Source organism: Procambarus clarkii, chromosome 53, assembly GCF_040958095.1.
Source record: "Procambarus clarkii isolate CNS0578487 chromosome 53, FALCON_Pclarkii_2.0, whole genome shotgun sequence".
Classification (NCBI taxonomy): Eukaryota; Metazoa; Arthropoda; class Malacostraca; order Decapoda; family Cambaridae; genus Procambarus; species Procambarus clarkii.
The window spans coordinates 4,400,454-4,414,858 of NC_091202.1; the positions used below are offsets into that span (position 1 = coordinate 4,400,454).

The following is a 14,405-nucleotide window of genomic DNA, read 5'->3' on the forward strand; positions in this document are numbered from 1 at the left end:
TTGTGTGTGTTGGTGTGTCTGTGTTGTGTGTGTTGGTGTGTCTGTGTTGTGTGTGTTGGTGTGTGTGTTGTGTGTGTTGGTGTGTCTGTGTTGTGTGTTGGTGTGTGTGTGTTGTGTGTGTTGGTGTGTCTGCGTTGTGTGTGTTGGGGCGTCTGTGTTGTGTGTTGGTGTGTCTGTGTTGTGTGTGTTGGTGTGCCTGTGTTGTGTGTGTTGGTGTGTCTGTGTTGTGTGTGTTGGTGTGTCTGTGTTGTGTGTGTTGGTGTGTGTGTTGGTGTGTCTGTGTTGTGTGTGTTGGTGTGTGTGTTGGTGTGTCTGTGTAGTGTATGTTGGTGTGTGTCTGTGTTGTGTGTGTTGGTGTGTGTGTTGGTGTGTCTGTGTTGTGTGTGTTGGTGTGTTTGTGTTGTGTGTGTTGGTGTGTCTGTGTTGTGTGTGTTGGTGTGTGTGTTGGTGTGTCTGTGTTGTGTGTGTTGGTGTGTGTTGGCGTGTCTGTGTTGTGTGTGTTGGTGTGTCTGTGTTGTGTGTGTTGGTGTGTGTGTTGGCGTGTCTGTGTTGTGTGTGTTGGTGTGTCTGTGTTGTGTGTGTTGGTGTGTGTGTTGGTGTGTCTGTGTTGTGTGTGTTGGTGTGTGTGTGTGTTGTGCGTGTTGGTGTGTGTGTGTTGTGCGTGTTGGCGTGTGTGTGTTGTGTGTTGGTGTGTCTGTGTTGTGCGTGTTGGTGTGTCTGTGTTGTGCGTGTTGGTGTGTCTGTGTTGTGTGTTGGTGTGTCTTTGTTGTGCGTGTTGGTGTGTGTGTGTGTTGTGCGTGTTGGTGTGTGTGTGTTGTGCGTGTTGGCGTGTGTGTGTTGTGTGTTGGTGTGTCTGTGTTGTGCGTGTTGGTGTGTCTGTGTTGTGCGTGTTGGTGTGTCTGTGTTGTGTGTTGGTGTGTCTGTGTTGTGTGTTGGTGTGTGTGTGTGTTGTGTTTACAATGAAATTGAGTTGATAAAAGTAGAACATATTCAAGACTCGTAGGAGATAGGCTTCCTGACGTGTGGGGGATACGATTCTGAGTCGCATGAGACACGTGTCCATTTGTGATGGTTTACGATCCTCAGATTCGTAAGGGATAAGCTTCAATGTGTGTTGGGTTACGATCCTCAGTTTTAAAGGAGATAGGCTTCAATGTAAGACGGTTTACGATCATCAGGATTCGTAAGAAATAAGCTTCAATGTGTGTGAGTTTACGAACTGAGAATTCATAAGAGATAGGCCTCAATGTGTGTTACTTTACTTACCTCAGATTCGTAATAGATTAGCTCCAATGTGTGTTGGTTTACGATCCTCAGATTAATCGGAGATAGGCTTCAATGTGTGATGGTTTACGATCCTCAGATTTGTAATAAATTAGCTTCGATGTGTGTTGGTTTACGATCTAAGGATTCATAGGAGATAAGCTTGAATGTGTTTTGCTTTACGATCCTCAGATTCGTAAGAGATAGGCTTCAATATGTGTTAGTTTACGATTCTCTGAGTCATAGAAGATAGGCTTTAATGTTTGTTGGTTTACTATGTGAGGATTCGTGAGAGATAAGCTTCAATGGGTGTTAGTTTACGATCCTCAGATTCAAAGGAGATAGGCTTCAATATATGTTAGTTTACGATCTGAGGATTCATTGAAGATAGGCTTCAATGTGTGTTCAAACGTTTCATCAAACGTCTAAATTTACAAAATACGTCAATATGCAGGCTAGTATATGTATGAACGAAAAAAACGCATTTAGATAAGACATTTCTTGCAAACATTTTTTTTGGCTTTGTGAAATATATAAGAAGTGAGATATAGAGAGAAAGAGTGAAATATGGCACAACGACATTGTTATATTATTCACAACATATTTAATTTTGCTCCAGATCATGTATATATAAAATTTGTCTCTGAACGCTTCTGCGATCTGCGACTTTTGGCGCCATTAATGACTGGGCGCAGTGGTGCAACGTCTTAAATATTCAAATTATGTGAATTTCATGTGTATGTTCATCCTATATGAAACCCTATACTGTATTTCATATAGGATGTTTAGTTTGGTTTTGAGCTTGCATGTATGTTGTAGCGTGTGTCTACATGCTCCTGTATGACTTAGTCGAGTAATAAACCATCTTGTGCAATTTGAATGTCGCGAGGACAGGAGTGTGGCAGCGTGGCGTCGAGGCGTCAGTTACTGCTCAGCCTCGGCGTCGAGGCGTCAGTTGCTGCTCAGCCTCGACGGGAGACGGACGCGTCGAGTCTCTCTCTGGCCTCTCTGCCTTATCCTCCACTAACTTCAATCATGGAAGAGGTAAGAGGATATTCCCTTTCCGTTTCTATAAGAGATGCATTTACTTTTGTTTTCAGCAGAGACCCCATGATTGTGAGGCGTTACCGCCTGCTGGCGCACATAGTAACATTTACCAGCCGAAAAGTAATCATTTATCCTCCTGAAATTATTACAGATAAAGCAAATTGTCTATATATTAACTTCGTGTAAATATTAACTGAATGTTTATCATCGAAAAAAACACATATAGTCTGCTTGGTTAACATTTCAAATATTTGGTATAATTTTTTTGAATATGTAGATTCCTAATTGATTACATTATCATTAATACATAATGTTTACAAGGTAAGCATTACATTGTAATTATGACTGTGAAATCCCCTTTTTTATGATCTAATACCACCATAAACTGTTTATGTCTCGGATATGTTTTCTTTGTCATTTTATGTAAATAATTATAATTGTATAACGTTTTGGTCTTCGGCTCAAGTTGTGAGGTACCAATACCCCAGCAGGTCCTGTATAGTGGTACTGGGGACCCCCTGTGGTTGTGGGGTACCCCAGCAGGTCCTGTATAGTGGTACTGGGGACCCCCTGTGGTTGTGGGGTACCCCAGCAGGTCCTGTATAGTGGTACTGGGGACCCCTGTGGTTGTGGGGTTCCCCAGCAGGTCCTGTATAGTGGTACTGGGGACCCCTGTGGTTGTGGGGTACTCCAGCAGGTCCTGTAAAGTGGTACTGGGGACCCCTGTGGTTGTGGGGTTCCCCAGCAGGTCCTGTATAGTGGTACTGGGGACCCCTGTGGTTGTGGGGTACTCCAGCAGGTCCTGTATAGTGGTACTGGGGACCCCTGTGGTTGTGGGGTTCCCCAGCAGGTCCTGTATAGTGGTACTGGGGACCCCTGTGGTTGTGGGGTACTCCAGCAGGTCCTGTATAGTGGTACTGGGGACCCCTGTGGTTGTGGGGTTCCCCAGCAGGTCCTGTATAGTGGTACTGGGGACCCCTGTGGTTGTGGGGTACTTCAGCAGGTCCTGTATAGTGGTACAGGGGACCCCCTGTGGTTGTGGGGTACTCCAGCAGGTCCTGTATAGTGGTACAGGGGACCCCTGTGGTTGTGGGGTACTCCAGCAGGTCCTGTATAGTGGTTGTGGGGTACCCCAGCAGGTCCGGTATAGTGGTACAGGGGACCCCTGTGGTTGTGGGGTACCAGTTCCCTAGCAGGTCCTGTATAGTGGCACGGGATCCTTGTGGTTGTGGGGTACCACAGTACCCCAGCAGGTCCTATATAGTGGTACAGGGGTCCCCAGTGGTTGTGGTGTACCCCAGCAGGTCCTGTATAGTGGTATAGGGGACCCCAGTGGTTGTGGTGTACCCCAGCAGGTCCTGTATAGTGGTACAGGGGACCCCAGTGGTTGTGGTGTACCACAGTACCCTAGCAGGTCCTGTATAGTGGTACAGGGAACCCCTGTGGTTGTGGGGTACTCCAGCAGGTCCTGTATAGTGGTAAAGGGGGACCCCAGCATGTCCTGTATAGTGGTACAGGGGACCCCAGTGGTTGTGGGGTACCAGGGGACCCCAGCAGGTCCTGTATAGTGGTACAGGGGACCCCAGTGGTTGTGGGGTACCAGGGGACCCCAGCAGGTCCTGTATAGTGGTACAGGGGACCCCAGTGGTTGTGGGGTACCAGGGGACCCCAGCAGGTCTTGTTCAGTGGTACAGGGGCCCCCTGTGGTTGAGGTGTACCACAGTACCCCAGCAGGTTCTGTATAGAGGTACAGGGGGACCCCCTGTTGTTGTGTTGTACCACAGTACCCCAGCAGGTCCTGTGTATAGTGGTACAGGGGACCCCAGTGGTTGTGGTGTACCCCAGCAGGTCCTGTATAGTGGTACAGGATACCCCTGAGGTGATGTTGGGATGGTGGGGGGGGTACCAGAGTACCGCAGCAGGACCAGTATAGAGGTACTGGACCAACCCCCCCCCCCCATGATAAAGGGATGGCAGTGATACCATACTACCAAAGGTCCAGTATATCATTACAGCTAATTACGTTGAGTGGACACGGATCGAATTTGCATACGCAAGTTTAATCCCAATTGTAGGAACGTCATGTGTGCGAATCGACCTTCAGCCCTTCACCCCTATGTTACTCCATATTGTGATGTGTGTTCCTTGACAGATCCCCACCGTGCGGCCCTTGAGCAACTTTAGCCATGTTGTGATGTGTCTTCCTTGACAGATCACTGTGTGGCCCTCGACCAACTTTACTCATGTTGTGATGTGTCTTTCTTGGCAGGAGATCCCCACCGTGCGGCCCACACCCGACTTCAACCCCAACGGCTGATGCTGAAACAATAAGGAAAGCCGTGAAGGGAATAGGCACAGATGAGGCTGCCATAATCAGTGTTCTTGCAAACCGGACTTCAGATGAGCGCCAGATTATTATAACCAAGTACCAAGAGATGTATAGTAGGGTGAGTCTTGCCTCCACTGTACCAAGGTACACTTTACTGTATTTAGGCACTCGAATAACTAAGCACCAAGAGATGTATAGCAGGGTGCTACCACTCTACCAAGCTGGACTTTATTTAGGTACTCAAAATAACCAAATTATCAGTTTGATGGCTAGGCAACTCTTAGACCAAACTACACACACACACACACACATGCACCTTACGGACACTGGAAGACAGAAGAGTAAGGGGGAGACATGATCACAACCTACAAAATCCCCAGGGAATCGACCGGGTAAACAAGGATAAACTATTCAACACTGGTGGGACGCGAACAAGGGGACACAGGTGGAAACTGAGTAACCCACATGAGCCTGTGTGTACCTGTCAATAAAGGTGTCACAGAGACGTTAGAAGGAACTTCTTCAGTGTCAGAGTAGTTAACGGATGGAATGCATTAGGCAGTGATGTGGTGGAGGCTGACTCCTTACACAGTTTCAAATGTAGATATGATAGAACCCAGTAGGCTCAGGAATCTGTACACCAGTTGATTGACAGTTGAGAGGCGGGACCAAAGAGCCAAAGCTCAACCCCTGCAAGCACAAATAGGTGAGTATACACACACACACACATTATGAACATAAAGTCAATGTGTCGGGGTTATGACCACTTTGTCGGGGTTATGACCACTGTGTCGGGGTTATGATCACTGTGTCGGGGTTATGACCACTGTGTCGGGATTATGACCACTGTGTCGGGGTTATGATCACTTTGTCGGGGTTATGACCACTGTGTCGGGGTTATGATCACTGTGTCGGGATTATGACCACTGTGGGATAATTACCTGGGATAGATAATATGAGAACTAAAATATATGAATTCAAAATTAAGAGCATGCACTACTGAGAAAAAATATAGCCTTATAGAATATAGATACAAAGATCCTCTTGTCCTGTCTGTACATGTTCCTACAGCTCACTATTATAGTTACTTAATGACACCAGGATATTGATGGCTCAAACACAATGTTGCTGTTGGTATTTAGACACATTAGCATTGTATTCTATTCACTGGATTAAATCTTAAAAAACACATTACAATGACTAAATACTTGTTCTGTTCTAGCATTTCAAAGATCTGAAAACTAGAGGCTCTAGCCTAGCTCTTAAAACAGTTATGGCAATTAACTGAGATTTTACTTAGTAATTATAAAATTAACTAGTTATATTATTCCAACGAGATTTTAATTGATTTATAGATTCTATGCAGGCAAATGTTATTAATTGATGTTAACTATGATGATTGATAAGTTATGCTGATTAGATTATTAATATTAGTTAATAATTTAGCTTATCTAAATAAGAATTATTATAGGTGCAGTACAAGATCACAGTACTGCACATGAACACAAGATCACAGTACGTACTGCACATGAAGACACGCTCACAGTACTGCTCATGAACACAAGATCACAATACCGTACTTGAACACACGCTCACAGTACTGCATATGAACACAATCTCAACACTGCACATGAACACAAGCTCATAAGTACATACCCAACCATATTTGTGTACTGTACATGTATATGTAAGCCAGTTCAGACACAAGTGCATATACGCACATTGTGGGGATTTAATTGTGGGAGCAATTTTAAGTTTATTTGATCAGTTATGAAATTTAAGATAAATATTGATTTAAGTAAAAAAATTTGTTTTAACTTAATTTGAAGCAGTGGACTGTATTTTACAGCGCACAACTAATCCCTCACAAACTTTGGGGGTTTAAATTTAGAAATTAACTAGATTAGAGTAAATTACTTCATTAAGCAAATTAATTAAATCTTACTATTTTATTCTATTAAATTAATTGGTTTTAGCACAAGCAATCTGCCTATCCAATGATTCTGGGAGAGGAACCAACAATATTTTACTTTGCTTCAACATCTGCATGCTGTAATCTTCCCCCCCAACGCAGAACGTTGTGATTGTCTGGGTCAGTCCAAAGACCCAAGTCATTAATGGTTTTTGGTGGGAGGTTTTCATAGTCCTCACCATAGGTTTGCACTTAGGTGTGTTTAATCCGGTACTTAAGAGCACCCGGAAACTTGTGTTTGATACCTAATCTTCGTAGCAAATCAAACTCCGTTTGGGTGACTCTGGTAGTATATTTAGTGTAGAGTACCAAGTACAGTCAGTGAAGTCAAGTGTGTTCTGTATTTTCAATGGGAGCAGTGACAATGGTCACTATGACTTTGTGACTTTTGTTGAGGCCACTGGTCACTGACTAGCCACCGTGGCCTGTGGAACCATATCTCGGCTTTAGTTAATTGCTTCAATGTCAATTCTCAGATAGATAATCAGCTAGGTTCTCCTTAGACAACATATAAGCATTTATATCCAGCTGGTAATTCTCTTAATTTCTTTAACGCAGTTACTGACATAAGGCGTTTTTGCTGTTATTGTTGTGTACCTATTGAAGTACTGCTCCATAATCTGACCACACCACAGTCTGTTGGGTGTGGATGTTTGTTAATGTTTTGATCAGATAACGAGCCAGCCTCACCCCTAGTAGTAAGGCTGTTAGTTCTAGTTGTGGCAAGGACCGCTTCTCTATCGGTACAACTTTTGCTCTGGAAGTAAGCAAATTTGCTTGCTCGGTGGTGACCAAATTGGCTGCAGTGCCATATGCTCGTCCGGAAGTGTCGCAAAACACATGGAGACTAACTTGTTGGTCTTCATTAGTGTTTGATCAAGGGAACTTAACAGCCTCTAGGGTATTCAAATCCTTTAATAACCTCAGCCATTTTTCCTAGAGTTTAGGAGTCAGAGGATCATCCCAGCCTATTTTCTCCAGTCAGCATTCTTGCATCAACAATTTTTCCTTAATTGTTAGTGGGCCTAATAGTCCTAAGGGGTCGAAGGGTTTGCTAACTTGGGAGACCAGTTTCCTCATAGTTAAGTTGGAAGTTAAAGTTTTTCCCTGATTTAATAGGAAGTTGATTAGTTTGTGTTTCCCATCCAATGTCAAGCATCTTTATTTGTTGTTTTGAAGGTGCTTGATAATCAGGAAATTCTGATTCTATTAAGTTATTCGAGTGATCATTATTTGAAGCCCACGATTAGAGAGGCATATTGGCTCCCAGTAACTCTCGATTAACTTCATGGTTATCTTGAGGTTATCTTGAGTTGATTTCAGGGCTTTTTTAGTATCCCCGCGGCCCGGTCCTTGACCAGGCCTCCACCCCCAGGAAGCAGCCCGTGACAGCTGACTAACACCCAGGTACCTATTTTTACTACTAGGTAACAGGGACATAGGGTGAAAGAAACTCTGGCCACTGTTTCTCGCCGGCGCCTGGGATCGAACCCAGGACCACAGGATCACAAGTCCAGCGTGCTGTCCGCTCGGCCGATCGGCTCCCTCGATATGGTAGATATTAAGCAGTTCTTGTTCACTCCTAGTTGTCCCTTGGAAATTTTTGACATAAAGATTGGCGCTAATGTTGTTTTTATAAGGGCTAAGGAACCTTTAAGTGCATGTCTAAAGTAGCCTGAAGCAGAAACTGTGAAGAAGTAGCCCCAAATAATACCGAAGCAAATCTGTATGTTATCAACTCACTGTTGGGATCATTAGGATCCTTTATCCTAAGAAATTTAGTATAGTTTCTGTACTTCTCTTGGAGGCCTTGCTAATGTTGGTCATATATGCAGAAACGCCTATGCAAAACTTCAATAGCCTTTGGGTTGGTCTAGGGCCAGTGTGCAGGCAGTCATTCAACGAGACACTATATGGTTTTCCATTCGCACTGCAGTTAAAGACTATCACTGGAGTAATAGCTGAGGCTTTCAATACTGCGTAGTGGAGGGTAGATAATGTTCCTTCTTAGGGTCGTTGTTTTTCACGACTTTATGAATTTATTACTTAGTTGTTGCTGCATGATTTCATGGTAAAGTTGGAGTTGCTCAGGTTATCTTTGCAAGCATAACACCTGAGACCTCAACTGGTTTTGGGCCATGAAATAATTAGTAGGTAGCTGTGGATGGTTAATGCACCATGGTAATTGGACCCAGTATTGATTGTCTGTATAAAGTACTGACTCTAGTTAGTCTAGGTATCATCAGGAGTCTGTTGTTCAGGAACAATTCTTAAGGTGGCTAGACCCCATAATTTGTGTACTAGGGATCAAGCTCATCCTCAGTCATGTCTGAAAGTTAATGGTGACTGCTCTTGGCCTAGTTATGCAACCATCACTGTATTTATTTTGCTCTTGGCCTAGTTATGCAACCATCACTGTATTTATTTTGCTCTTGGCCTAGTTATGCAACCATCACTGTATTTATTTTGCTCTTGGCCTAGTTATGCAACCATCACTGTATTTATTTTGCTCTTGGCCTAGTTATGCAACCATCACTGTATTTATTTTGCTCTTGGCCTAGTTATGCAACCATCACTGTATTTATTTGCTCTTGGCCTAGTTATGCAACCATCACTGTATTTATTTTGCTCTTGGCCTAGTTATGCAACCATCACTGTATTTATTTTGCTCTTGGCCTAGTTATGCAACCATCACTGTATTTATTTTGCTCTTGGCCTAGTTATGCAACCATCACTGTATTTATTTTGCTCTTGGCCTAGTTATGCAACCATCACTGTATTTATTTGCTCTTGGCCTAGTTATGCAACCATCACTGTATTTATTTTGCTCTTGGCCTAGTTATGCAACCATCACTGTATTTATTTTGCTCTTGGCCTAGTTATGCAACCATCACTGTATTTATTTTGCTCTTGGCCTAGTTATGCAACCATCATTGTATTTATTTGTTGTCTACAGGTATTCACCTAGTTGTGCTTGCGGGGGTTGAGCTCTGATCTTTTGGCCCGCCTCTCATCTGTCAATCAATCAACTGTTACTAACTACTAACTTTTTTACACACACACACACACACACACACACACACACACACACACACACACACACACACACACACACACACACACACACACACACACACACACACACACACACACACACACACACACACACACACACACACACACACACCACGTCTGTGTGTGTGTGACAGACGTGACGTAGCAGACGTGTGGAAACAGGCTAACATAGTTCCAATCTACAAAAGTGGCAGCAGGGAAGACCCCCTCAATTATAGACCTGTATCATTGACAAGTGCAATAGTGAAAGTATTGGAAAAGCTAATCAAAACTAAATGGGTAGAACACCTGGAGAGAAATGATATAATATCAGACAGACAGTATGGTTTTCGATCAGGAAGATCCTGTGTATCGAATTTACTCAGTTTCTATGATCGGGCCACAGAGATATTACAGGAAAGAGATGGCTGGGTTGACTGCATCTATCTGGACCTAAAAAAGGCTTTTGACAGAGTTCCACATAAGAGGTTGTTCTGGAAACTGGAAAATATTGGAGGGGTGACAGGTAAGCTTCTATCATGGATGAAAATTTTTCTGACTGATAGAAAAATGAGAGCAGTAATCAGAGGCAATGTATCGGAATGGAGAAATGTCACAAGTGGAGTACCACAGGGTTCAGTTCTTGCACCAGTGATGTTTATTGTGTACATAAATGATCTACCAGTTGGTATACAGAATTATATGAACATGTTTGCTGATGATGCTAAGATAATAGGAAGGATAAGAAATTTAGATGATTGTCATGCCCTTCAAGAAGACCTGGACAAAATAAGTATATGGAGCACCACTTGGCAAATGGAATTTAATGTTAATAAATGTCATGTTATGGAATGTGGAATAGGAGAACATAGACCCCACACAACCTATATATTATGTGAGAAATCTTTAAAGAATTCTGATAAAGAAAGAGATCTAGGAGTGGTTCTAGATAGAAAACTATCACCTGAGGACCACATAAAGAATATTGTGCAAGGAGCCTATGCAATGCTTTCTAACTTCAGAATTGCATTTAAATACATGGATGGCGATATACTAAAGAAATTGTTCATGACTTTTGTTAGGCCAAAGCTAGAATATGCAGCTGTTGTGTGGTGCCCATATCTTAAGAAGCACATCAACAAACTGGAAAAGGTGCAAAGACATGCTACTAAGTTGCTCCCAGAACTGAAGGGCAAGAGCTACGAGGAGAGGTTAGAAGCATTAAATATGCCAAAACTAGAAGACAGAAGAAAAAGAGGTGATATGATCACTACGTACAAAATAGTAACAGGAATTGATAAAATCGACAGGGAAGACTTCCTGAGACCTGGAACTTTAAGAACAAGAGGTCATAGATTTAAACTAGCTAAACACAGATGCCGAAGAAATATAAGAAAATTCACCTTCGCAAATAGAGTGGTAGACGGTTGGAACAAGTTAAGTGAGAAGGTGGTGGAGGCCAAGACCGTCAGTAGTTTCAAAGCGTTATATGACAAAGAGTGCTGGGAAGACGGGACACCACGAGCGTAGCTCTCATCCTGTAACTACACTTAGGTAATTACACTTAGGTAATTACACACACACACGCACGCACGCACGCACACACACACACACGCACGCACGCACGCACACACACACACACACACACACACGCACGCACGCACACACACACACACGCACACGCACGCACGCACACACACGCACACACACGCACACACGCGCACACACGCACACACGCACACACACACGCGCACACACACGCGCACACACACGCGCACACACACGCACACACACAAACTAGGAATCAAAAGGCTGGCATACCGAAAGGGGAATTATGAACAGATGAGAAGTTTCCTAAGTGAAATACCTTGGGACACAGACCTCAGAGACAAGTCTGTACAGGGTATGATGGACTATGTTACCCAAAAGTGTCAGGAGGCAGTAAACAGGTTCATCCCGGCCCAAAGGGAAAAATCCGAGAAGCAACAGAAGAATCCATGGTATAATAGGGCATGTATGGAAGCGAAGAAACTGAACAAAAATGCGTGGAGGAACTTCCGGAATAACAGAACACCAGAAAGCAGAGAGAGATACCAGAGAACCAGGAATGAGTACGTCAGGGTGAGAAGAGAAGCAGAGAAAAATTTTGAAAATGATATAGCAAACAAAGCCAAGACCGAACCAAAGCTACTCCACAGTCACATCAGAAGGAAAACAACAGTGAAAGAACAGGTATTGAAACTTAGAACAGGCGAGGACAGGTATACAGAGAATGACAGAGAGGTGTGTGAGGAACTCAACAAGAGGTTCCAGGAGGTCTTCACAATAGAACAGGGTGAGGTCACTGTGTTAGGAGAAAGGGAGGTAAACCAGGCGGCCTTGGAGGAGTTCGAAATTACGAGAGAGGAGGTCAAGAGACACCTGCTGGATCTGGATGTTAGAAAGGCTGTTGGTCCAGATGGGATCTCACCATGGGTACTGAAAGAGTGTGCAGAGGCACTTTGCCTGCCACTCTCCATAGTGTATAGTAAGTCACTAGAGACGGGAGACCTACCAGAAATATGGAAGACGGCGAATGTGGTCCCAATATACAAAAAGGGCGACAGACAAGAGGCACTGAACTACAGGCCAGTGTCCTTGACTTGTATACCATGCAAGGTGATGGAGAAGATCGTGAGAAAAAACCTGGTAACACATCTGGAGAGAAGGGACTTCGTGACAAATCGCCAACATGGATTCAGGGAGGGTAAATCTTGCCTTACAGGCTTGATAGAATTCTACGATCAGGTGACACAGATTAAGCAAGAAAGAGAGGGCTGGGCGGACTGCATTTTCTTGGATTGTCGGAAAGCCTTTGACACAGTACCGCATAAGAGGCTGGTACATAAGCTGGAGAGACAGGCAGGTGTAGCTGGTAAGGTGCTCCAGTGGATAAGGGAGTATCTAAGCAATAGGAAGCAGAGAGTTACGGTGAGGGGTGAGACCTCCGATTGGCGTGAAGTCACCAGTGGAGTCCCACAGGGCTCTGTACTCGGTCCTATCTTGTTTCTGATATATGTAAATGATCTCCCGGAGGGTATCGATTCATTTCTCTCAATGTTTGCGGACGATGCTAAAATTATGAGAAGGATTAAAACAGAAGAGGACTGTTTGAGGCTTCAAGAAGACCTAGACAAGCTGAAGGAATGGTCGAACAAATGGTTGTTAGAGTTTAACCCAACCAAATGTAATGTAATGAAGATAGGTGTAGGGAGCAGGAGGCCAGATACAAGGTATCATCTGGGAGAGGAAATTCTTCAGGAGTCAGAGAAGGAAAAAGACTTGGGGGTTGATATCACGCCAGACCTGTCTCCTGCAGCACATATCAAGCGGATAACATCAGCGGCATATGCCAGGCTGGCCAACATACGAACGGCATTCAGAAACTTGTGTAAAGAATCATTCAGAACTTTGTATACCACATATGTCAGGCCAATCCTGGAGTATGCAGCCCCAGCATGGAGTCCATATCTAGTCAAGGATAAGACTAAACTGGAAAAGGTTCAAAGGTTTGCCACCAGACTAGTACCCGAGCTGAGAGGTATGAGCTACGAGGAGAGACTACGGGAATTAAACCTCACTTCGCTGGAAGACAGAAGAGTTAGGGGGGACATGATCACCACATTCAAGATTCTGAAGGGGATTGATAGGGTAGATAAAGACAGTCTATTTAACACAAGGGGCACACGTACTAGGGGACACAGGTGGAAACTGAGTGCCCAAATGAGCCACAGAGATATTAGAAAGAACTTTTTTAGTGTCAGAGTGATTGACAAATGGAATGCATTAGGAAGTGATGTGGTGGAGGCTGACTCCATACACAGTTTCAAGTGTAGATATGACAGAGCCCGATAGGCTCAGGAATCTGTACACCTGTTGATTGACGGTTGAGAGGCGGGACCAAAGAGCCAGAGCTCAACCCCCGCAAACACAACTAGGTGAGTACAACTAGGTGAGTACACACACACACACACACACACACACACACACACACACACACACACACACACACACACACACACACACACACACACACACACACACACACACACACACACACACACACACACACACACACACACACACACACACACACACACACACACACACGTGTGTGTGTTTGTATCAGTTAGTGTCAGTAAGGTGTGGGCATCTTAAGACTCATTACTGGACCTGTAAGAAATTTGCCGCCTGCAAACTCTAGCAGGTTCATTCCCTGCAATTTAATTCAGTTAGTGATGTATTTATGGTATAGTACCAATGTTAGTGAGGTAATCGGATGTAATTTGTGAGCCTGCCAATTTAATTCCCTTTTCTTTGAGGAATGAGGCAGTACCTCCAAGACTATTTGCATACAAGTCTTACGGAATTTTGTCTACAACAATTAATAATTACTGCCAGCATTACCCTGCTCATTACAAGGTAACAATGGCTAATACTGAACGGATATAACCGCCCAAATGTACAAGTGGTTGTACCTCATGGTAGGTTTGAGGTCCTGTATTAGTGAGGAACCCCATAAAGTTCAATTGAACCTGGGTCACAGGTTTAAGATGACGATCTTCTGGGACCCCTGATCGAACAACCCTCTGGTGTAAATCTTGGTACTTTGTTAAATTTAGCTGTGCAGTGGGTAAAGTCGCAATTGTACTGGACTGAGTTGATAGACACTAATCTCCTGACATACCTTACAGGTACGTC

At 43.9% G+C, this 14,405-nt stretch overlaps 1 protein-coding gene across 1 annotated transcript in view; it reads left to right on the forward strand.

The window, feature by feature from the left end:
* The first annotated feature begins 2,151 nt into the window (after positions 1-2,151).
* The window catches only part of LOC123767229 (annexin B9), a 42,942-nt gene continuing 30,688 nt past the window's right edge, over positions 2,152-14,405 (forward strand). The window contains exons 1-2 of the mRNA XM_069304721.1: positions 2,152-2,307; positions 4,580-4,757. Coding sequence (XP_069160822.1) covers positions 4,746-4,757 — 12 coding nt within the window. The 5' untranslated portion in view covers positions 2,152-2,307; positions 4,580-4,745. The remainder of the gene's footprint in view (positions 2,308-4,579; positions 4,758-14,405) is intronic.